Source organism: Abramis brama, assembly GCF_963993115.1.
Source record: "Abramis brama genome assembly, chromosome: 11".
NCBI lineage: Eukaryota > Metazoa > Chordata > Actinopteri > Cypriniformes > Leuciscidae > Abramis > Abramis brama.
In genome coordinates this window covers 12,230,188-12,256,544 of record NC_139973.1, presented here as the reverse complement: position 1 = coordinate 12,256,544, position 26,357 = coordinate 12,230,188, and the positions used below count along the sequence as shown (strand labels likewise).

The 26,357-nt window shown below is 37.3% G+C and overlaps 1 protein-coding gene across 1 annotated transcript in view; it reads left to right on the top strand.

Annotated features, from left to right (window-relative positions):
• Window positions 1-26,357, top strand: part of oca2 (oculocutaneous albinism II) — a 100,774-nt gene that overhangs the window by 57,956 nt on the left and 16,461 nt on the right. Inside the window, exons 16-22 of the mRNA XM_084128008.1 lie at window positions 7,782-7,929; window positions 8,671-8,728; window positions 9,496-9,604; window positions 18,862-18,989; window positions 19,993-20,052; window positions 21,671-21,775; window positions 24,862-24,955. Of these exons, the coding sequence (XP_083984134.1) occupies window positions 7,782-7,929; window positions 8,671-8,728; window positions 9,496-9,604; window positions 18,862-18,989; window positions 19,993-20,052; window positions 21,671-21,775; window positions 24,862-24,955 (702 nt within the window). The remainder of the gene's footprint in view (window positions 1-7,781; window positions 7,930-8,670; window positions 8,729-9,495; window positions 9,605-18,861; window positions 18,990-19,992; window positions 20,053-21,670; window positions 21,776-24,861; window positions 24,956-26,357) is intronic.

Sequence of the window (26,357 nt, the reverse complement as noted above, 5' to 3'; positions counted from 1 at the left end):
ATGGACAAACAAATACACGTACTAATAGATATCACAATTTCCTCCCCTTCACCGACTTCACATTGACAACATTTTCTCACTTCCTCATGTTGTTCCAAAGCTGCATGACTTCCTTCTTACTTTCTTGAAGAATGTAAAATATCATATTTTGTCAGGGTTTCCAGGTCCCAAAGATATTTCCAGCCCAAAACCGACTCAAAACCCACCCAAAAGGAATGAAAACGGAATGTTATTCTGTTTTAAATTTTATTTGATTGATTTCATTGATTAGACTGGTTTAAATGTAGTAACCTTTTAATTATTCTTTTACTTTATTTTATTTTATTATTATGTTTTTAGGCAGTTTGCATGATAAATTGTTTAAAATGTGAGATATAACACTGTCACAACATGTTATACACTGACATAGCTATCCATACAATTCTATAAGCTAGTTTTTGTCTTAAAATGCATATTGTCCTTTCACTTCATAGATTAAATTAAAATACTCTGATGTTTTCTGATCTCAGTCAAGACCATTATTAATAGCCTACATACTCTTTTTCCCTTCATCCACTCTTCTTCTCTCCACATTCACCCTTGTTTTGTCTACTCAAGCATCAGTGAGCTATTAATCTACAATGGCACTCTCAATTAACCTGCCTTGAAATTACTGATGTGGTTGAAACTCATGTAACCTCTAGTTTGTGATGTGAAATCAAACGCGCCTCCATACAGTCTCTTCCTCTTTCAGTGGTCCTCAGGTTGGGATGTATTAATTCCAAGGATCAAAACGCATTAGTAAAATTAGCTATTTTTAATAGCCACTTTTAAAAGAACTCACATTTGGGGTGAACTATTCATTTAAGATAATCAATGTTTTATTTAATATGCACTTCATTAGCTTTTTCTGGATAATTTTAAACAAATGATTTTTGGTCTTTTTTGGTTGTGTAAATAAATATAGAAAATAATCAGATGACTCTTCCTCCAGTTCTCGAGCTCTCTCTACAGATGGCCATTAGCCTCTTGAGCAGCTGCTCCCTCTGTTCCACATTGACCAACTCCTCACATCTCCCATACACCTCCACACCTGAGCTCTCCTTCACACACCTGAAGTATGACAATAGCTCCTTAATAATAATCTACTCATTTCAGCCATTCACAGTCTGAATACAGGCTCTGAGGTTCCCAGAGAGGCTTTCACCATACCCATAAGTCATTATCTGAGGAAAGCACAAAGCCTTTTCTAGAGTCACACAGTGGTTGATCATCCAATTTAAACCAGGACTTCGAGTCATCCTTTGATTCTGTGAAATAGCATGTTGGTTGGCGGCTGCATGCTGATCAGCCCAGGGTCACAGCATTTTTATGTCCTTATAACCTCCAAGTTTGGGCTAGATGAGAAAGTACTGGTCAAACTCATGTCAAATAGATAAGAGATAAACTAGACAGATTTTTAAGATCAGGTTTTATTTTCCATTCTTATTTTTGACATTTATCTTCTTTTTATTTAACAAGGCAATTCTCTAGATTTTATTGGCTTAACATTTAATGTCTCTAATTCACAACAGTCATTTTTAAAGAGTGTTGACATGATCATTTCCAGCATTTCTCTATTTTGGTCTTGTCAGCCACCCAGGCTTTAGAATTTATTTATAGTGTTATTAGGGGTTAAAGCATGTAGTGCTGAAACCCTATTGTTATTGTTCATTTTCCCATGATGCATTCTCCATCTAAAACTGATCGGGCAGACCGAACCATAAGTCTTAGAGACTTGAAACTTTTAGGGCTGGTAGGACTCACACTGCCTACAACGTCACCAAGGCCCGCCCCGATTGGCCTCGGATTTGCTCGTCACCTGGGAACATTTTCGGGTATTTCCAAGAACCTACTTTTGCGAACTAGTCCTAAGTTTTTGGCCCGACCGGAACCAAACCAGTGCAGCAAGATTCTCTGCTTTCCAAAAAGTGGAAATTTCGGTTCACGGTCCCTAAGGGGCGCCAAAACGTTCCAAGTGGGAGGAGCCCTTTTACTAAATTGGCTATACCTTGTGAACGGAGCGAGATATTTCCACCAAACTCAGCAGACCTATGTAAGAGCTCATTCTGTGGTCGTGTGAAAAAGGACACGGTGACTGGCCACTTGGTGGCGCTATAACTGTTAAAAATGTGTCAAAATGATGTATTTCTATGGCAAATCCCATTAAAAATGTCTGAAAGCGGCCCTGTTCCTGCCTGATTTGTATAAAACCTCACAAAATCAGGCGTGCGCATGCGTCACGTGATCCTTGGAAACTTTTATGGATGTCGGGCCATTGGTGGCGCTTTAACTGTTATAAAGGTGAAAAATACTCTATATTATCCTATGCAAAATGACTGAAAAATGGTCTGCTCTGCGCAGAACTTCACCAAATTAGCTGTGCATGTGCACCATATTATTCTAAAGAAGCGTGCAAACTTTTACGGAGATCGGGCCATCAGTGGAGGTATTACAGTTTAAAAGATAAAAAAAAACCCACCAAAAAACACCACATTTCCATGATAAATGAGCTGAAAATGCAAAAAGCGACCTTTTTCCTCTCTGAGGAACATGTTAAAAGGCTTGATAAAGATTTTGTAACCAGCAGCTCAAGCGTCAAGTGCTGAGACCCTATAGTTTTTTTTTTATAGGCCTTTTTAGGCCCTTTTTATTATTAGGGGTTCAAGCACATAGTGCTGAAACCCCTATTGTTATTGTTAATTTTCCCATGATGCAGTATTCTCCATCTAAAACTGATCGGGCAGACCGAACTGTAAGTCATAGAGACTTGAAACTTTGAGGGCTGGTAGTACTCACACGGGGGCGCTACAGTGGTCAAAAGTATGAAATGGCTCATAACTCCTAAACCGTTAGGTGTCTTATATCGTTGGAATCCTTGGCTCAAGGTGGACAAAATGCATGCTTCGGATTTGCTTGTCACCTGGGAAAATTTATTCTGGGATAATTATAAATTTATAATTATCAAGAAAATTAGAAATTTCACTGCATGGTCGCTAGGGGGTGCCAAAATGTTCTATATGTCAGTGGCCATATTTACAAAAATGGCTATAACTCATGAACGGAACTAGATATTTTCACCAAATTCGGGACACGTGTATGAGCTCTATCTGAGGTTACTTGAAAAAAACTGGCCACTCAGTGGCGCCAAAAAATATAAAAATGTCTATAACCACCCAACCATTAGCCCAAATGACTTGAAAATTGGCATGCACTGTCTTTGTACGAGGTGTCACGATAGTCTATGAAAACATTGGCGTATCTCAAAAAATATGGCCGCCAATGAAATTTGAGTAGCTATCAGACAAGGTTAACGGAGGATGATCAGAACGAAACACAGTGAGCATGTTCAACTCATTGCTCTAGAGTTCTGTAAGAATTTTGAAAGAAATCGGCCCCTAGTTGGCGCTAACTAGTTTTATGCCTCTGTAATCACGTTGTTTTTCACACATACACACAATATTCATGTCATTTGCTCCATAGACAAAATAACAGCTGAAAAGTAATGTCAAACTAATAGCTTTCTTTTGTGAAGCAGGTGATGTATTATTAGTTTCATTCATTATATTAAAACTGTGATTCTACAACATGAACCAGCAGTTTTGTGACAAAGTGAAAAATTTAACAAACAGTTTGTGCACAAAAAGGTATCATCTATGGCATCACTTAATGAAAAAATTCTGTCAGTAATTACTCACCCTCATGTTGTTCCAACCCCGTAAGACTTTCGTTCATCTTCTGAACACAAATTAAGATATTTTTGATTAAATCTGAGAGCTGGATCACTCCTCCATAGGCTTCAATGGGATCGAAACTTGCCTGAGTGAATTCACGTAGTGTAACAGCGCAGCGCTTCTGTGTTGTACGTCACCACGTAGGCTCACTATTGGCCGACGCTGGTCGTGTGTGATACGTGAGCCTACGTGGTGACGCACAACCCTGACAATCACTTAGACTCACACAGACATTAAGAATCAGCATATAAATCTCAGCAATGGTGATAAAAGTATTCGTGCTACAATGCATGATGGGAGTCTGGGTGAGTACCTGTGCTGGTACCTAACATGCACTGCGACATGAAACTTTTAATGTCACCATCTCTGTGTGAGTCAGCATAATACCACAGAGGTTTTTAAATCTGATTGTCACAACAATGGATCTTACAGTATCACATTTCTACTATAATTAATAATACAAAAATAATAATAGATCACCTGTTTAAACAGATATTAGGCTCTGGATAAGTTAAGTGAATCAAGTCACTAAATTGTGAGTTTTATCATCAAAACACAACCATCAACACCTGATTATATTTTCTTTTGGCTTTTGTGCCACACCAAGTGTGTTTTATAAACACACAGTTACAGCAGCCAGAGAAAAAATTATATTATAAATTGATCTCTACAAACACTGATCTCCATCATGAAACAATAAATTAAACCTCTGTTAATTCTCAATAACAACTTCTGTAGACGCGTGACAGAAATAAAGTCAAACTGGTTAGTAATAAGTGAAGCTGGTAATGCTGTTTGTGGAGTTGTTTAATCCTCCTCTGCTGAGATCTTGAGAGATTTAACGTCTTCTTTTATCTTCAGTTGATTTCATCTAAGGCTGTAGATGAAGTCAGTTGTAGTTTCTGTGTTTCTCTTTCGTTATTTCTCGTTAGGGTTAGACTCGTTATGGTAAATTGTGGTAAATCATACTAGAACGTAGTAAATCATGGTAAACCACCCTAGTACATGGTAAATCATGGTAACTATGGTAAATCATGCTAGAATCATGGTAAATCATACTGGAACATGGTAAATCATGATAAATCATACTAGAACATGGTAAATCATTGTAAATCATGCTAGAACATGCATGCATATGTACTTACGCATATGTACTTACATTTTATAATTTATTTTGAAATAATTATTTAAAATGGAGATCAGACCATAGGTGGCACTTTAACTGTTAAACCTTTAATAAACATATATTTCCAATTGTAAATTGCCTGTATTGGCGGTAAATGGTCTTGATCTTCTATGATCAAGATGGTTATATACTTGCTAAATAAAACTTAATGTCTTTTAATGCTTATGTGCTTAAAGGCCTTAAATGCTTGAACCCCGATAAATGCTGCTTGCAGCTTTAATTAAATTTTTGTTATTAAATAACTTTTTAGTTGAAAGAATCACTCTCCCCATACTGCAGCCAAGACAGTCTCAACAAATACTTTTGGGAACAATTGTTTTTTGTTTGTTTTTTTATGTAATTTTTGATTGAATTTCATTGATTTGATTTTAGAGTATAACTACATCAACTTATCAGTAAGATAAGATAATTTAAATTTAAATTTAGAAACAGTGAATTATATCTGTTCATGGCTACAGAACACCTAGACAAGAACTGTTAGTTTGAAAACAACCAGCAGGTTGCACGAATGGATGCGTCACACCAGGAGCCTTAATTAAATTTATGTATGTTTTGTGCCTGTTATTTCAGAGATAAATACAAGATGACAGACAAGCAACTGAAAAAAAGAGAATTTATTTCTCAGAAGGCAGGAAGTCTCCTACACCATTGGCCTTTGCCTACTGTGAGGATTGTCTTCCCTTTGAGACAACATCAGCATGGGACTAGCACCAGCCAGAATGCTAATCTCCCCCTTCTTCCTGTGATTATTGGGTTATTGGGTGGCTAAAACAGTGAGAGAGTGTTGGTCGGTGTGGAGATGATGCAAAGTTTTAGAACTCTGCTCTGTAAGGAACAGAACTTAAATTATCGGCTTGTCGGTTTCCCGTGAGTTCTGCGTCTGGAATGAAAGACCTCCACTAGGCCTGATGGTGACCACTCAATGCCAGTCCAATTTCTAATTCTGTATTAAGTCCCCACAGAGCCTTACTTTCGAAAAAATCAAACCTGCTGTGTGGCTGATATAGTTTTTCAGGCCCTCGGCATGATGCATTACTGTGTCAATTAGCTTCTGGAAAGCTTTCCTAGCAGCCTCACCATCACATGGTGAGAAGTCATGCTGAAGGACTAGTACAAATCCGTGCCTATTGTATATCTTTGTTTTTCCTTCTCCCTTATCTTCTCTTTCCTTTACTTCTCCATTCTTTTTGAAACTGCCTAGTCTGTGCTTCATCCTCATCCTCTTCCGTATCCAAAAAGTAGTCCAATGCATTAACCCCATTAATTCCAAAGCAAAGGAAACAACAGTAAATCACAACTATTCACAGTTTGACTGTGGCGCTACTGTATAAATACTCAGTACATATAAAATGATTTGTAACAAAGCAAAGTAACATAAACAAAGCAAGTGACATATTTTTAAAACATTGTTACCACTGATCTATATAATGAAATTCTATATAGATCAGTGATTGTTACTCACACTTTTGTGTTGCAACATTGCTGTCGGATCCGATATAGTCACTGCATCATCTTTTATTTTCAGTCTCTCTGAAAAGTATGTGCTGAACTCTGTTGTTTAAAAATATGTCTGCAGTAAAATAAAGCGAAGAAAAGAACAGTTTCTTACTGCCGCGATCATCCACGCTTTTTTTAATGTTAGGATCACAAGGAAGGCAATGCAATGACTGTGTTTCCCCACAAACTGGCACTGCAAAACGTCTTGCAATCATAAAAGGGATCTCAATTGTTTTATTGTTGGAGTGGTCCTGTGTTTGCATCTCTCGTAATTACTACTAAGTGACGTGTGAATCGGTGGGCGAGGCTAAAGAGGCACTGATGTAGAAGTAGGCACTGATTTTCTTCTGGAGTCTTTCATTACACTTTTACGTCATACTAAAACGAGTCATTTTCTGTACAATTACATTTTATAGTACAATGACCTCTTGTATTTCAAAAGATTTCATCTCTCAATTTATGACCCCTTTAGGTCAGCCTTAAAGAGTTAGTTCATCCAAAAATGAAAATTCTGTCAGTAATTACTCACCCTCATGTTGTTCCAACCCCGTAAGACTTTTTACTGATCTTCGGAACACAAATTAAGATATTTTTGATTAAATCTGAGAGCTGGATCACTCCTCCATAGGCTTCTATGGGATCGAAACTTGCCGGCCCAGAAAAGTTAGTAAAGACATCGTTAAAATAGTCCAAGTAACTACAGTGGCTCAACCATAAGTTTATCAAGTGACGAGAATACTTTTTGTCCGCAAAAACACACAAAAATAACGACTTTATTCAACTATTAATTTTCTTTTGTGTGGGCCTGAGTGAATTCACATAGTGTAACAGTGCAGCGCTTCTGGGTTGTACGTCACCACGTAGGCTCACGCATCAAATGACAGAATTTTCATTTTTGGGTGAACTATCCCTTTAAGCTTTAACTATTGTTTTTTCTTCACATTTTAAACCGTTATTGCTTCCTAATTCGGTCACAGTATTTAAAAAAAATTCTGAGATTGGCCTGTCTGCATGTAACTGTATCTGGGTGAATGAAGTTATGAAATGAATTGTCATAGGTAGTGACTACAGACATGGCAAAGATGGTCCAATTGCAAAGCTTTGGGCTAAAAATAATCGGAATAAATGAGCTAACAAATGTGTTACAATTATCCCTCCCTTTTTTTTTTTCTGGATTGGCTCTGTTTGACCATAAATCCATATCGTTAATAGTTCTTGTTATCTGTTTCTTCCTACAGTCTATGGTTTCTTCCCAGTTTTTTTTTTTTTTAATTCTTATCTTAATTCGTATTTGTCTGTTCTACTGCTGAACCCTTTATCTTATCATGATTTGTGTCGCCCTGCAGAACTGAAGCATGAGATTCTGGTGTGGAGGCAGACAGCCCATCGCATTAACCCTGCCAGCCGAGAAGAGACTGCCGTCAAGTGTCTTCTCATGCAGAAGGTGCTCAATCTTGAAAGCCTTCTGCGCAAGCAGCTCAAGACCTTCCAGAGGTGCTACACTCATGCTCAGTCCATTCTTTTCATCGTCTGTTAAAATGGAGGCAGTCTGTCTACACCGATGCACAAGGGGTGTTTAAAGGGGACATAACTTTATGAATTTCTGCCAATCTCATGTTAATCTTGAGTACCTATAGAGTAGTATTGCATCCTTCATATCTCCGAAGAGTCTTTAGTTTTATCAGATTTATAAAAGACAGATATGCTGTACCGAGTCTCTCCGAAAATTATTAAGATAATTGTCTTGGTATCAGGTCACTTGAAAACACTTCAGGTCCAAAATATATCCATTCCCACTGCATGACACCTGTTGTGTGTGACAGTAGCACATACCCAGAAGCACAGGATGATAAATGAAAAATAATTAACCTGTAAAAAAAAGTAGGTATTTGTTCTCAATTGTGTAGGCCCTCTAAAGTTCTTGTAGAGAGCTGAAATTTTAATCAAGCAGAATCATTTTGTTCTCAACAGTATCTTATTTATTTTTTTGGTATCAGAAATGTTTCTTTTAACTAAACAAATTCGATTAGTTCTGCTTTTGATTTTGTGGGGCTTGTGGTTTGCTTTGATGAGAGATAGAATGATCACAGAAGCCATTTATAGCCTCACATGCTGAGTAGAAAAGGTTCGGGGTGACCACATGAAGTCACCTCTTCTACTCATTTGCAGGTGTCCATGCTGGCTGAAAGGATGTATTAACACACTCCATTCTGTTTTATTCCTTTATTTTCACAGGCAAATATCACAGGAAGACAAAAACTGGGAGCTAAATATTCAAGAACTGCAAAAAAAGGTAAAACAAGGCTGCATTAAGATTTAAGTGTTGTACCTCTCTGATAACCCTGCCTTATCTTTCCGATGTTATCTTATTAATTGATAAGAAACTTCCAGTGGAGTAAAGTGTTTAGATCACTGGTTCTCAAATAAATAAATAAATAAATTCATTCATTCATTCATTCATTTTGCACAAAAATAAACAAAATGTCCTTAACACACTTACATACAAATTTACATTTATTAATGTAATAATATTACTATGAACTGCATAAGCATGACATTGACTGAATAGGGAAATAAATAAAAAATGTATCGCATAAATTACTGTAACTGCAGAAATGTTTCTAGTTTAGTTTCTAAACATCAATTGAAATTTGATGGTTTTATATTTGATTAGTAGCCAATAATTCACTGAAACATATTGTGGTCAGGACACTCTATCTTTAGGCTTGTTGCAGTTAAATCTGTATGTAATGTACTCTGGTTTAGTTGGACACATGACCTTTGATGTCATAAACAAAAGATGCTTCTAGGTGCTTTCACAGGATTTATTCCCTTGTTAAAGTTCGCCTGAAAAGCTAACTATATACCTTTATATGATTAGCATTATAATATTTGCAATTTAGCATTGGTTTTTTTTTTTTTCACTCCCATAAGTGATCCAATTTGAACAGACCTGTGGATCGCAACCCACCAGAAACTCTGGTTTAGAGGGCATAATAGGTATTAGACATGTTTCTTTCTGTCTTGTCTCTAAAATGTATCTTTCATGGTCTTTTATAGCACAGAATTACTGACAAAATCCTCCTGGTCAAGTGTCTGACTGTCCTTGGGGTGGTCATCTTTATGTTCTTCCTGAACTCTTTTGTTCCTGCCATACATCTGGATCTGGGTAAGAGAGAGACAAACAAGGACACAAATAATCAGGCTTCATCCATTTCTATTTCTATTGCTGAACTGGCCCTGCTGTTTACACGCCTCACAATCTAATTATGAGGGCTTGTTTCCTCTCTGTTTGAGCAGAGGAAATGGAATCACAAGAATACTTTGCTATTTTGGAAATGATCAAAAATGTGCCAATTCCTCTACCACATAGGAAACATTTTAATTTATATGCATTAAATTAGGATTCATAGAATAAAAATAGAAAAACAAATGTTATTCTTATAAAGCTGGCCACATCCTCCCATGATCTAATTGGTGCGTGTATAAATCCGTCAATGTGTTGATGTGGTAATTGTTTGCAGCTGGGCTTTAAATGTAGAAAGAGACACAAATGCAAAGCCATAACAATGGAGTAGCGTGAGATTAAATAAGACAGCTAGTATTACTCACCCCAAAATAAGTCTTTTGTTTCTGTTTTAATTTTTTTCTTCCCGCCACACAGCCATCCTTTTTGCTCTAGCTGGTTAATAGACATGTTTATTACACGGTGAATGAGATGTCAATTACTGATAGAAATGAAATTGAGAACTTCACCAAACATTATTAGTGAGTACGAGTTGGTCAATCAGAAAATGCCTGCCACACAGCTCTCTTAGGTTGTTATATTGTTCAGGTCTGATTGTGTATTGATAATCAATTCTCATTTGTGGACAGCTTGATCTTATGGAGGGATGACACATAAGTATTATTTTCAAAATGATTGAAATGAGCATCTCTTTATACATACAAAATCATGGTTTTTTGCCTTTCCACAGCTGTGTACATGATTAATTGGCACTGATCGCAAAAATAATGTACATTATCATTTTCAAAAACAGTGTGGTTCTGCTTTCAAATTCTTCTCAGTTCCTCCTCCTGATCAAAACCAGGGTCGTCCAGCATGGGCTGCAAATGACTGTCATTAGACTTTCATTAGGTTGACACATCACCACTCCGTTTGACCTTTGATATTGATTATTTAATAATGGGCGAGGATACAGTTGCGCCTGCTGGAGAGCAATGAAGCACACAGGATGCACTGTGCTCACAGAGCACCACACGACTTTCCAACGAAAAGCACATTCATGACAATTAAGTGATTCTTAGTCCCCGAGGCCATCCATTTCCCAGAAAAATTATGTAATTACAATTTGATTATTCTATAATTGACTAGAGAACATTAGCACATTTCTATGAACAACATTAGCAGTAACAGTGCATCTGGGGAGTTTTCTCGATTTTAAGTCACTTAAAGAGTGTTAAGAGAAAAAACGGCTCTGAAAGGTCATTTCTATAGGTCCATGAAAACATTTCATGAGTAGGAAATATCAATTAGATTCTCAGTGTGCCTTTACTCTGAAAGTAAAGATATTTAGATGCTCTTAAAAAAAAAAAAAGGTTCATAGAATACATTTAATTTAAGAATCTTGTGTTAATCATTATTTGGTAATGTGGTTAGAGGTCAACATGTGTGCTAAGTAATTTTTTGTTGTTATACTTATTGATTTGACACCTAGTGCAGTGGATACAGTATTATGAAAAATCGGAAATTGTAATTTAGCACAGGAGAAATACCCTATTCGTAGTCAGTCATGATTAATTCATTCCAATGTAAAATAAAGCAGCTTTATTAGGCTATAGATACAGTATGTCTTGAGTTTAAAGATGCACTGCGGAACTTTGGCCTCTCTAACACCATCAACGTTACTTTTAACATGGGTTGTGATGCATCTGAAGGTATACATATTGAGTTTTGTTCATTTTTAACCAAAAACTCTTCCGTACTGTGACTTTGAAGTATTATTAATTTATTTGAATTTTAGGTAACATTTCATTTAAGATCTGGAGCACATGCATATTAAATATTACTAATGAATCTCAGCTCTTGATAGAGTCATTTATTTATAAATAACTAAATTAAGAAATAAGACATAATTTATCTCCTGGGCAGTACAAAAGCTGTACCACCAAATAATGAATGAGGAAACAGAGGAAGATTAATCAAAGTAGAAAACACGCAACAGCTCATTTCTTCTTGGAACATCCTGAGAGAGACAGGGTTCTTTATAAAAGGGTGCTTGTGGAAACACATTTGCTTTAAAAAGAAGAACATGATGGTGTTTGTGTCTCACTCAACGGGCCGGAATGCCTGTGTTGTTTTGGGTATGATGAATGAGCCTCCAAGGTTTCTCAGCAAACTTCTTTTAATTGCAGAGCCTTTTTCTCTCTCTTTTTCTCTCTCATTTTTCTGCTCTGTTTGTGCTGTGCATTGCTGAAGGCTCCCAATTCCTCCTCCATCTTCAGTTGGATTGCCGTGGCAGAACACTGAAGTAGAAAGCAAATCAAAAGTTACTTTTTTTGGACTGTGTTGACAAAACCGTCCCAATGCCAGTGTGGAAGAAGTCTGGGATTCATTTCACACCAAGCATGAGCCACAGTGCTTGTGTGCGTGTGTGTGTGTGTGTGTGTTTGTATGTGTTTGTGCCATCCAAATCATTGAACATAATTTACTCTTCGAGAAAAGGATGCTTGTGTCTAAAAAAAAAAAGTGTTTTAAAGTCAGATTATGATATATGTGTTGTTACTTTTCTCTGGAAAAAAAAACAAACTGTATCCAACTGATGTGAATGTTTTCATGAAATGCCTCATGTTGTGTTTGACCCCAAATTCTACTTAATGCTTCAAAAACATACTTTCAGAGGTGGACAAAGTACACAACTTTCTTACTTGAGTGAAAGTACAGATACTACTGGTCAAATATTACTCCATTACAAGTAAAAGTTGTAAAGACCGAAGTCTTGCTTTTGAAAGTACTTGAGTATCAAAAGTAAAAAGTAAATGTCAATGCATTGTTTTATTATTGTTGCATTGTTACAGTACCTTATGCCTCTGAAGCAACCTAGTGAATACACTGACCAGTTTGAAGGATCTGTGGAATTAAGAGCTTTTAGAATGTTACAAAACCTATAGAAATTAAACAACTGAATTGATAAAAAAGACAATTCTTTAATTCTTTAAAAAGCCATAATCATAATCACCCCACAAAAGAAGTACACAAGTACAAGTGCCCTGACTAACATAACTACTTTCTACTCAAGGACCTTGACAGAAATGTAGTGGAGTAAAAAGTGCGGTATTTGTCTATCAAATGTAGTGAATTTAATGTAAAAAGTTTCCAGAAAAAAGAATACTCAAGCAGGGCCGTGCACAGGGGGGTGGCCCGGTGGCTAGAGCCACTGCCCCTCTGCCCTCATCGACTGAGGTGCCCCTCTTCCCCACCCCCACCGCTCCGCTCAAAGCAATCCGCTGAGAAGAAGCTCCGCAGCATCACTCACAGTATATGGGCCCTATTTTAACGATCTGAAACGCAAGTATCAAGTGCGAAACACAAGTAACTTTGTGGGCGGGTCTCGGGCGCTGTTGCTATTACACCGGCGGGATAAATGACTCTTGCGCCCGGCGCAAATCTAAAATGTGTTGGTCTGAAGTAGCTTCATTACTCATAGGTGTGGTTTGGGCGTAACATGAAATAAACCAATCAGAGCATCATCTCACATTCCCTTTAAGAGCAGGCGCGCTTGTGCCATGGCGGATTGCTATTATAACGGTGGATTTGCCAGGCGCACGCCAGGAGCGTTCTCGTCAGGGCCGTAAAACACAGAGAAGTGACATTGGGGATGGAGAAACGCATCCAAATTAGCTTCAGTTAAACAGGCATATAATAATTTGGGTAAATGTGTAAGCTAGATTTATGCCTATTTTTTCACATCTTCATGGACACCACAATGATTTCCCTCGTGTGGTAATATTTTTCCTTGTAATAATGTATGGTTTTCTAAAAATGAGAACTGTGTCTGTGTGTAGATGAGAGAAGCAAAGTGCATGTGCGTTGTGCACACGCTACATTATGGCCAAGCATGCGCCCTTAAAATAGCATATGAATAACGTGCGCAACGCACCACTGACTTTAGACTCATTTTTTCCTGGTCAGTGGCGGAATTGTTTTCTGAAAGTGCAAAATAGCACCAGGGAACGTTTGCGCCGGAACACGCCTCCTCTTTTCGCTGAACCGCCACCCCGGGAGCGCAAGTTCATTTCCTAATTTACCGACGTGCGTCTGTGGAGGGAAAAGTCCGCTGTGCGTCGGGTGCAAAATAGGAATGATACATGCGTCGCTGTACAAAGTCAATTGCGCTGGGTGCAAGATAGGGCCCAGTGTCTGCGGCACTCTCTTGAAACTGAGAGTGAACACGACAGTTCACGAAAGCTGCCGCATTAACAGGTAGGCTATGCAAGACAGTGGTTGAATCTGCAAAATGAGTCATTTGTTTTTTTTGTTTTTTTTGTATTTATGTCGGTAATGTTTTGCTCTTGGTCTTCTACTAGTGCTAACAACTTGTACAACATATCCACGTTCTTAGAATTAGCTGCTTATCAAATTATTGTACTCTCGATCAGATCTAATACAAATAACTAGATTTTTTTGTTGTTGGCACACTTTGTAGACAAGGTTTGCTATAAAAGGAAAAGGTAAATACCAAAATGTAAAATGGTAAATAGTTTCTGTTATTATCACCAATGTGTAATTGTGAATCATAAAAAAAATAGGTTATCAAGATCTTTCAGGACATGGTACCAAATAAAAAAAGTGTTGCTGTAAATGGAACAGGTAAATATAAAAATGTAAAACAGCAAATAGTTTCTGTTATTATCAGCAATATGTAATTGTGATGTTCTATCAAAACATCTACAAAAAAGTCTAAAATGTATTTGAGCGTGTGCTGTCTTCTCTTTTAATTTAATATTTTGTAATAACTGGATAATTTGTCTTAACAAGCAACCACCCCCTTAGTGCCCCTTTTTTTGGTTTAGGCCACTGCCCCTCAAAATGTCTGTGCACGGCCCTGTACTCAAGTAAAGTACAGATACCCAAAAAGTGTAAGTACTCAAGTAAATGTACTTCGTCACTGTCCACCTCTGCTTATAATTTAAGTATCAGGTTGATTCTTCTTGACTTTTCTAATCTTATGAGAACCCAAACAAACTTTATAATCACAGTCTCAAAGAGATTAAAGCTTCATTATTTTTGTTCTCCTGGGTTTTCATTAGATGAGAGGATATTCAAAGACTCTGATGGGAAATTGGAGTTTAATTTTGGAACTACAATTATTTTAAAATATCCATCTTTAAGGTATCAACCAAAAATGAGGGGCATAACAGATATTTGAATAGTGCATGTCATTTTACATCAGCAAGGGTCAGAGTCTTATTTTTACAGTTAATTTCAACTTCGTATTACGTAATAGTTATGTATAAAAATTGCATCCTGATTGCAAAAATTCACATTTAATTTTATTTATTTATTAATAGACTTGGAGATTCCCATAACTAGTTACAAAACTTTGTCTTCCATCATTCGGATATTCTCAACAACATTGCCTTTTATGATCTTTACCTCGTTTAAATCAAACCATCGTGACCAATACATTGTCCACCACAATTACAGTACATCTGTTTCCTCTGTGACTGCATCTGAATCCTTCTCTATCTTTTTCTGTTCTTTCTCTTCCTGTCTTCTTTGACTCTTCCTCTGTTCGTCCTTCTCATCCCTTATTAAATGATTTCCCACAGGCAATCACCTGTTTAATCAAATTTTGCTTGAATTGGAAGCACTGTCTCCGATATGATTTATAGCATATCAGTTTGTTGCAGCATTTACTGACTAGGGTTGGTCATAATCCCAAAGCATGTGTGCATGCATGTGGTGTTTTGTGCTAAATATGGGAAGCTTGAATAATAAACGGTTTGACCATTGTCCAGTTTTTTTTTAGATTTTTTTAATTGAGGCACTTCACTCACTGGCATCGCTGGCTGGAGTTCAAAGCCTCTGGCTGGCTAACAGGAAATAGTCTTTTTGGTGGAAGTGGGGTCTTTAGATAATTGCTCAGTAATTCGCTATTCTGCTTTGAGTGCATGGTGTGGGTTAGATTTTGAGTTGAAATTTATGATTCTTTCTGGTGTCACAATAATAGTGAGAATGGTGAGTTTTTCATGAATGCAAAGTTTATGCAGGCTAATAATGAAATTAAAATGTCTTTTCCTAATTCTTCCTTCACTTTTTGAGGAACATTATTGCTCACAATTATCATTACTGGTCTTAATTTAAGGAGCATTGGTACAAAATGTCATGGATGACCCCACTTTGCTCGGCCCAAGTAGTGGGTTTTGCTTTAGGACCCAGATTTTACATGAACATCATGTTGGCGACCCAAAAAAGTTCTTGTTTATCGACTTATAAAAATAATAATAAACTGTCTTAAAGAGGACCTATTGTGTTTTTTACATTTTCAACTTTCTTTAGTGTGAAATGTTGCTGTTTGAGCTTGAAAAAGGTCTGCAAAGTTACAAAGCACAAAATCCACTCCAAAGGGAGTTATTCTCTTTATCAGTAAGCACTGTTTCTGAACTCCATGAAACGCCTTGATTGTAGTCTTGAGTTTTCTTCGGCAAGTACATATCACAATAATCCTCATTTAAATATTTCCAGGCCAAGGCAAACATAGAAAAGAGGTGGTTAAGTCTGATTGAGGTGTGTTAATAGTGTTTTGAACGTTGCAATTATAGTAAGGGTGTGACATTTCCAAAACACGCTCAAAGTGGTTGACCAATCACAGCACAATGGTCCAGCCGGCCAATCAGAGCACATTGTGCTTTTTTCGGAAGGAGGGGCTTCATAGAGACTGGAACAGAGCGCACCAGCAGTGCGCCTGAAATCACGCACTTTCTGAATAGGTACAACATTTGAATTTGAACTTTCTTCAAGTATTCAATTTCAAACACAACACAGATGCTGCAACAATGTAAAATATGTAAAAATAAATAAATAAATTTAAATTAAGCTTGAAAACCTATTCTAGTAGACCCCAAAAACTAAATTAATACTTTGTAAAAGTGCATAATATGGCCTCTTTAAAATCAAATGTTGTAGTTGACACATTTCAACTTGTATACATTTTCTTTTTCAATGTGTGTATTTTAATGTTGGCACCTACTTTTGCACACTTTTACCATGTAACTAATACATTTATGCCAAAATATCAACAAAAATATTTATTTTTATTTAATTGTGTTGTTTGCATTAAGCATTTTTTCCCCTTACCTTTGACCCATTGTTTTGATTGTGGTGCACCAGTTGAGAACCACTTCCATTGAGCCCCTTGGTGGTCACAGGACCTGGTTCCTGACTGTCCACCAGACAAAGGCTCTGTGTCGTTATATGATAAAAATTGTATTTCGACCCCAAAGCTTTGATAGTGTGAATGTGACCATCTGTTCAACACATGCTGTTTCAAGGACTGAACTCCTCAGAGTCCACACTACGTGTTCCTGTTTTTAAATCAAGGCCCAAATGCACTCATATACACCACACCAATCGAACACCATCCACCGTTCAAGCTCTCATATTTTTATTCTTTGAACATTGAGGAGTAATATTCAATGGAAATATCAATACTGCACTAACAAATAAATGCAAAATAACAAGAAATAAAAATTTCCCTTTCACTGCTTTGTCTTGGTAAATGATGACAAACAGTGTACTCGGGAATAATATTTCCAGGAACCATTTTACCTGGATGCTGTTGTTTATTGAATGTCCTCTTAATGGTTGCTCCGGTAAAACACAACCTAGAGATGATAATCTACTACCTGCACTTAAATATGGTTCAAAATCTGATTTTACTGCTTGTAAATGTTTCTTCCAGCATGTAAGCATTCATTAACTGCACTAATGGCTTCTGTTCGTTTGTTGTAACATTTGCAGCAAGTCTTTTTTTTTTTAAATGTTCAACGTCAAACAGTTGCATGTAATATGCAGGTCCAGAATAAAGCCTGCTTTTCTGTGGCTATTATAGTAAAGGTCAAAGGCTGACATGTGACGCATTACTTGTGCACAGCCCTGATCTCTAAATGGCATGCCTATTATGATGGACTTCCACCACCGCATGTGATGTAGCAGTATAACACTGGCCCACGTCCTGCCGTATTATCAGTCTCGCTTTAGTGACTCGTACACTTTGTTCCTGACATGCTGCATGTTTTTATTCCAAGAGGCTTCTGGGAAATGGTACATCAGCTAATCAGTAGTAAAATGTCCGGCAATAATTCTTCACACAATCATAGTTAATGTCCTTTTTAACTTCACCTCCATTCTTGGTAGATTTTTCAGATTGATATCACAATAACATCTGAGTGGATTAAAATAAACTGTGGTACGGAAGTTGACCATTTTCTGCTGCGATATTTACTGTTGAACTTGAACTTAAAGGGAACGTTCATATGAAATGAAAATCCTGGCATCATTTACTCACCCTCATGTTATTCCAAACCTGTATTTTTTCTTTATTCTATGGAACACACTAGAAACATATATTTTAGAAAAAATGTTTCAAGTACATTACATTTCCCACCGAAACTCACTGACTATTTATGGACAAAAATATCTTTTAAATTTTCTATTCATCAAAAATGAAATCAATCTTCAATCTGAGAAAATCTTCAAAATCTTCAATCTGAGAAAAAGTATCGCGCTTTCCACAAAGATAAAACAAAGATAAAAAGTTGCAGCACAACTTTTTTTCAACATTAATAGTAAAGGAAAGGAAACTGCCACATTTATGTTCTGTTCTGTTGTAGTTGCGATTCCCATCGTTTATTTCGACTGAGGTAATAAGATCAGTGTCAAACACATCACAGAAGCCTTTAATGAAGACGATCCAGTAACTGGCTTAGGCCTATTATTCTTACACCCTGACAACCCGTAGTCCATTGTGGCGTTGCAGAATTCCTTGTGGTGTCAGTATATCGATGTGCAGAGCGTTTATGAGTCTGTTTGTGAGGTGGCTGGACTGTGTTTCTAATTGAATGCCGCTGTTTGGTCTCTCTCCTGCTGACTGAGGTTTTGTGTGAGTGGAATACCAGATTTAGGACCACTGTGGTCGGCTGATGAGAATGTGTTTGTGGTCATGGGAAGTCAAGATAGATAGAGGCATAACATATGATTGATGCATTGCATTAACTACCAGTCGGCTGTTTTCCAGGATTCCATTATCTTAAATCCTTTTATTTCCTTACGTGCTACAACAGGAAATAAAATTGCAGTTGTGTTCAAAGTGTTCTCGGTTCTTTTCCAGTGATCTTGGCTTGATGTACTGTTTTGTCCCTCAGGTTGGATCGCTATCTTGGGGGCTCTGTGGTTACTGGTGCTGGCTGACATTCAAGACTTCGAGATCATACTTCACAGAGTGGAATGGGCCACCCTGTTGTTCTTTGCTGCTCTTTTTGTGCTTATGGAGGTATGGTAATGCTCCTGAACTGCACACAGACATGCTTAAAAACACAAACGCCCACATATCCCAGTGATCTGTCATGTATTACAACACAGTGATGTCTAGTCATTGTTTACAAAACTGAAAAGACCAGTTTAGTTGGGTGAATATTGTGTTTTGGATGCTTGTTCCGAGCTCGTCATGTTCATATCAAATGTGCGTTGAGTTTTAAATGCAACCTAAATCAATCAATCAATCAACCAACTAATCAACCAACTAATCAACTAATCAATCAATCAATCAATCAATCAAATGATTTAATTGCAATTATCTTTCATACTTAGATTCGTCAACTAAATTAATTTGCACAATTAATGTAAGAAAAATTGTTATTTTTCTTTTAAATGTAATATATTTTTTAATTGTAATCTTTTTTTAACATTTTTTTTTCTAAATTTGATCTTTTTTCTTCTTTTTTTTTTACAAACCTGAGCATAAGCCTAAGAGGACAAAAAGTGCAAAGTTATAAAAGACTAAATATTTCAAGTGCATTGTCATGAAATAGACAAAATAAAGATATTTTTCATAGTGTATATAATAGTGTGTTGTTATGTTTATTTTTATCTATCACATTCTTAACTAAAGAGAGAGAAAGAGGGTGACTTAGAGATTGGGAGTCTAAGTAAGGGAAAAGTTAGCATGTCAGCAGCATAAATGCTGGGTTTGCTGTTTGTGTTGGTTTAATCCTTTGTTTTGTAAGGAAGAGAGTATTCACACAGGGAAGACCACCCCTTGGGCCCAGTGGGGAGCTTAATGCTTCTCCAAGATAAACTGTTTGCCCTCTAAAGCAGAGCCAACATTCACAATCACTTATACTTGTGTGCATCGCAAGCAGCTAGACAAAAAATAGATGAATTTTGATATTACACTTCCTTTGTTTAAAAGATGGAAAATCAGGACTGTCAGATTAAATGTCTGTTGTTTTGGTTTTTTGGTCTATGGCTTGATTTTCTCTGTGGTGTGTTTTAAGGCCTTAGCCCAGCTGCAGCTCATCGACTACATTGGGGAGCAGACAGCAGTGTTGATAAAAGTGAGTATTTGCTCCAGAAATATTTTATACAGTCTTTGGGGGGGATTTCACTAAGAATTAATATTTGCAGGGGCTGTCTATGTTTCTTTGGTGCTCAACTCACTAAATGAGCTATGCAAATCAGCACAAAACCTATCCTAAAAAATCATGTTATATCTTGGGTGATACGATCACAAGTGGGGAGGTGAAACATGTTTACATTTTGGAAGTAATATGTCTCCTGTGACCACTTGCGATCGGATTTTGAGCAAAATTCTGTTTCTGCCTCAGAGTAAACACAGAATATGAAAATAAAAAAGAAATAAAGTCATTGTGTATCACATTGTAACTGCAAAATATAAAGTCCCAGTTATGAGAAACAAAGCTGCACTTATGAGATACTGTAAAGCCACATTTTGAGAAATTACATTTTAATAACTGTAAAGAAATCTCCACCAATCAGAGAATCACACCAAGCAAATCGCAACAAAGTTATCTGCCCACTCCCATGAAGCACTGCAAATAAAATAATAGATTCTGTCTTCCTACTTTCTTAAACTACTTAAGTATTTGTTCATATATTTGTACATATTTGTTTATATGTACATATTTTGCAATGAACATAAAATATCAACATATTTAAATCAATCGTTTTATACTTCTCTATTGTTTTAAATAAATCATTTTTTAATTCTCCATTGTTTTTAGTTCGATTTTCATTTGCGATGCTTCAAGGATTTGTTTTTCTTTCCCTCATTGAAGATGTTAAGTACACAGTCTTGTACCTTTGTTTTTTGTCTGATTTTCAAATACATGTTTGCTTCAAATTAAAGTTTATAATGATGTGATGAATGGAAAGGAATAAATAGGAAAAAGGCCCCTGAAAAAGTGGGCGGGCAATGTTGTACGCTATAGCTTTTTTCCCCCATACTGTTCGTACACCATAATTCTAAGAGCACGTGTTTCCACACATATAAAAACACTGTAAACCGGCCATATGAACCTCATTAAATAATGTGGCTGGCTGAAATTCTTGTTATCTTTGACCCAGTATTGGGGCTGTGTTAAGTCATAAATAGAGAGATTTCAACAGGCCTAGAAGTGTCCAGTTTTGCCTGGCTGGCGATCACACTCTGATAGACCTGTCAGCTTGTGTTTGGTGTGTGGGCCTTTTACAATCACCGTAATTATTCGTGACAGGTGCTGCTGTGGAGCTCTCATGCATTCAATCCAATCATCAGCACCAGAACCCCTAAAATCTGACCATGTACAGTAGATAAACAACCATAGAGAAGAATAGTGGGGAAACGAAATAAAACCATGTTTTAATAAACAGCGTTCGTACATGCATATAAAAAGCTACAGTGGTTTTTCACATATAATACCGGGATGAAAACCAGGCATATGGTTAGAAATTGTGTTTATTTCTGCTTGTGTACATGTGTGGTGTTGTGTTTTGGTTTATGAAAGCAACAGACCGTGAAATAATGAATTCAATGTGACTGTGTCATGAACACATTGTCTGCAAGCCTCCCACCTTTGTGTTGGCATCTATAGGCCTTGAGACTGACAGAGAAGACAGGGCTTGTGTATGTGTGTGTTTGGTTGTGACATATTTTATTGTTATCTTCTCTTCCAGGCAGTGCCAGAGGATGAGCGGTTGGCCATCGCCATCATTTTGGTCATGTGGGTCTCAGCGCTGGCCTCCTCTCTTATAGACAACATTCCCTTCACTGCCACTATGGTAAGGAACACACGCACTCCGTCAATCATTTGCACACAAACACAGAGATAAGACAAAACTAGCTCTAAAATCACACTATCTTCTCCATTATATTTAACTTTTTTTTTTTAAGGTTGCATCGGCACATTCAATTTAACCCCTGCAAACGAAGTAAAATGTGCAACATTCCAGTACTTTCTTAACAATATTTGGCCAATGTAGAAGACAGGAGCTGTTGTAGGTTTATAAATTAATTAGAAATATGTTTTTTCAAATAGTTTTTGCTATTTCCCACTCTGCAGGACACTGTCATCACTGCTTGACATGTTGTGTCAACTGGCCATGTTCTGTTGACAAATAGGTGAAAATATTGCATCTTATCCTCTATACGTGTGAGGAACAGTATAGTGAGTGATGATGTGCTATCAGAGCAGCGCATGAATCATGTGTATCATGAAGGAACACGTGCTGTGAGCTGATATGATGAACATGCCACCAAACAGACAGAGCTGTGCTGCCAATCGCTCACTGCCAAATGAGCAGAAGGGAAGAATCCAGGGCAGATGAAGAGACAAGTCACTCCAGAAATCACTTAGCATTTCAAAAGCCTTTTCATTTCCTCCTTCTCCAGCATTTTCCACACGTTTCATTTGATCCGTCTATTTTGCCCTCTTTTCTTACTTGCATTCTCTCTTTCTCTCGTCTCTCATGTGTAGTAGGGATGTGCGAAACTACATATTTTTAAAACTAGTTGTTAGGTTGCCTGAAAGACTAGTTGATTACTTTAATTAGCCAGTTAATCTGAACCCGATTATATATGTTTCTTTGGGAACGTTTACATAAAAGTCTTACTGTTCGACTAGTCGGTTGTTGGACTAGTTGACCACTGGTTGACCAGCAGCTCTCTTATTTTGTCTCATTCTCTTTCTCACTGTCTGTCTCTTTCTCTCGCTTTGTCAAAAAAGAAGAGATAAAGAGGGTGAAATGGACTTGAGCTCAGCATACACCCGTGGTGGTAATGGATCACATTGATTTTGCAGGACTCGTCACTGTATAAATACAGAAAAAACGTCTCAGCAGTGCCCTCTAACAATCTGAATCTAAAAAGGCCATGCAGTTAAGCACACACTTCACTTCTGTTGAGCACAGAATGTGCCTGTTTCGAACTCCACCAACAACAAAAATCAGCATGCATTCAGTTATTTTGAACTGCCGTCTTGAAAAGTGGTATGGTTGCTGGTATGCTCAATCAGACCTCATAACTAGCTTAACCAAAAAGTCTGATTACTGTTAAATCTCATTACTCATAACTTTTAAAAGGGTAGTTCACCCCAAAATGAAAATTCTGTCATTAATTTCTCTCCCTCATGTCGCTCTAAACCTGTAAGACCTTCATTCATCTTCGGAACACAAATTAAGATATTTATGATGAAATCCAAGAGCTTTCTGTCCCACCCATAGGCAGCAACGTCATTGCAACGAAGGTCTTACAGGTTTGGAACGACACAAGGGAGAGTGATTAATGACAGAAAATGTTTGGGTGAACTACCCTTTTAAAAGTTATGAGTAATGAGATTTTACAGTAATCAGACTTTTTGGTTAAGCTAGTTATGAGGTCTGATTCAAGCCTCATTTGATCAACCAGCTTCATTAGAAAGATGATGTTTTGCTGAAAACCAATACTAACTAGAATATAGCGGCATGGAATTGCATACTGGTCTAAACAGCAAATGTCTGTGCATTTCTGTGGTCAGAATTTTAAATTGTATTATATTGACTCCATGTCACACCATGCATAAAGCAATTTTAAATTGGCCTTCATGTGCTCGTCATGTCTAGGCACGTATTCTATACATTTTTAAACGTGACACAATCACTGACATCCACATCTGACTGATGACAATTAATTATACATACAAATAATATATCTTTGGTCATTATGCAAAACATGCTCTGTCGGGGGTTACTTTTTGATTTAAACCTGTCTGGCTGTTCATTATCCCTTAGATATAAAACTGATCTCTTCACATGTGTAAAAAAGAAGAATTGTCCCCATAAAACTTGTTTCGTAGCTGTTCCTGTGTAGACAACTTAATGAAAGTTTAATCCACATTAATTATCAAACAGCTGTTTATGTATAATAAATAGGCTAATATGAGTTATGATTACAGAGATCATGTTTGAGATCTGCGAAAATGTTTCTATGCCACCTGTGTCAAGTTAGGATTTTCCACACAGATTAAAATTTGCTATTTGCGCTCCACTGCAAACATAAAACTGCTATTTTCTTGTCAGCACAAGTGTATGGTTGCTTTGGCTCTTGGTGCCCTCTCATCCACGGTGGCGATGCCACAGCTGAATGAACCGGATGGCAAATGTAGTAGAAAATGTAATCACAGTTGTGCTGTGTAATTTATTCAAGTCGATTGCAGTTGAAGCCGCTGTTAGCTGGGAGGCCAGCGTGTCGCAGACAAGTGGCTACACACTGAAATCTTCGAGGCAGAAGTCATTTTCTGCAAATATGCAATCTTTAAATTAAGCTACACTGGTAGATCGAATGCTTATGAGAAATGGATGCATGCGTGCTTCTTGTCACCACAGGGATGCATTCTCTGCTTCTCACCGTTATATGTTCATGATAAGTACTAATATCTATAGCCATTGTGGAGCAATACGTGTTTTTGTCTTGTTTATATCTGTGTAGATTTCATGCCTGGGCCAGTGCAGTGAAGCTTGGTTCATACATGCTGTTTCATGAGGTTTTCATTTGCTGTTTTTTCGAACTGTGTGTCTGTGCAGAAAGAGAGGAAAAAGGGGGAACAAATCTAATGTCATCCACTATTGATTTTCTTGTTGACTTGTGCTGTAGTAGAATATGACTCAATCTGCTAATAGGTTGAACGGCTGTCAAAATTGTTGAATATAACACTCTTCATGACCCTGACATTTACAATGCTTAGTTTTTGACAGATGACTATTTGTAATAGGCAGTGCTTAATTGTTCAGCCTTCATGTACATTGCCTATGAGAATTATGATCAGGTTATTCTGTGCCTTCTGTCCATCCATCCATCCATCCATCATCTCATTTTGTTCCCCCCCCCATAGATTCCTGTGCTTATAGACCTCAGTCAAGATGCTGATGTCAACCTGCCAATCAAACCTCTCATTTTTGCATTGGCTATGGGAGCTTGCCTTGGAGGTCAGTTAATTTTTTTCCCCCTGTATTATATATATTATATAACTGCATTATAAAACAAACATACTATTACAGCAACCTTGATTTAAGAGGTTTGATGAACTGAAATTTCCACTGCCTTTAGAAGACATCCTTCGTATAATTTCTAGTGGTCGACCGATATATCGCAACGGCCGATATATCGGCCGATATTTGGCACTTTTAAAATATCGGCATTGGCCGATAAGTTTTTCTGATTCTGGCGATGTGTTGGAAGCGGGACTTTTATTTTGACGGCACTCCAGACTTTTATTTTGACGGGCGGCGCTGAGAACAGCAGCACCTGAGAAGAGAACAGCAGCATAGATATCATATATAAAGGCTAGTTGTCTCGTGCGCGCTGCTGGCTAATGGAGGTCGACGTCCGCACATGGCGGCCATCTTGACACAGTGTGCTCACTCACTCGTTTAATGGTGCATGTACTTTTAAATAACCATAACTTGCTCAATTTTCTACCGATTTTCAAACGGTTTGGTTTGTTATAAACGTCAGAGATGTAGTTATGACACTGCATACATACACTGCATACATATGAATAATTATAACATACATGTTCAAGCATTCGGAATTATAGCCACGTAATAACGTTTGTAAGAAACCAAACCGTTTGTAAATCCGTCAAGATTTCAGCGAGATAAGAGGATTTGTGTGCATGCTGATCACTCACCTTAATTCACAGCTTCACTGTGACAAGATGGCCGAATGGTGATGCCGGAAGTAACTGCGCCATAAGACATCTAGCGTTTATATATGATATCTATGAACAGCAGCGCCTGATCACACAGCGCTCACTCACATTCTCCGTCTTCATTAGTTTACAATCTCTTGTCAGTCATATCTAATACTTTGTTAGACAGAACTGGTAAACAAAGAAAGTAAATGGTATGCGAAAAAGTAAAGTGTTGCTTTTATATTATTTGTTACAGAAAAGGCAAACAATTAGGCTAAAATACTTTCTCATTTACTGTCAACATTCAGCAAATGCGCATCTACATCATTTAAACAAATCTCTGAATATCTAACAAACATTTAATTTCACAAACCTTGCAGATATAATGGAATCCAGCTGTGATATCTTGTGAAGTGTGCATTTGTAGCCTGCATAAACGTGTTACTGCGAGTGACGGTCGGTCCGTGCGAAGTGAGTGAATGCAAACAGAAGATCAGCTTCACGGGAGACGCGATCGAAAAACTTTAAATCCTTCATTTTAAAATATGCTGTGCTATATCCAGTTGCCCACTGTGTCATATTCATATCGTTTTCACTGTGTGCTGTATGTAATATTAGCCTTACCTTGTCTTTATTTGAAAAAATATGATTACCAGTGCGCACATTACCAGATTACTGAGTGCAATGTTACAGTG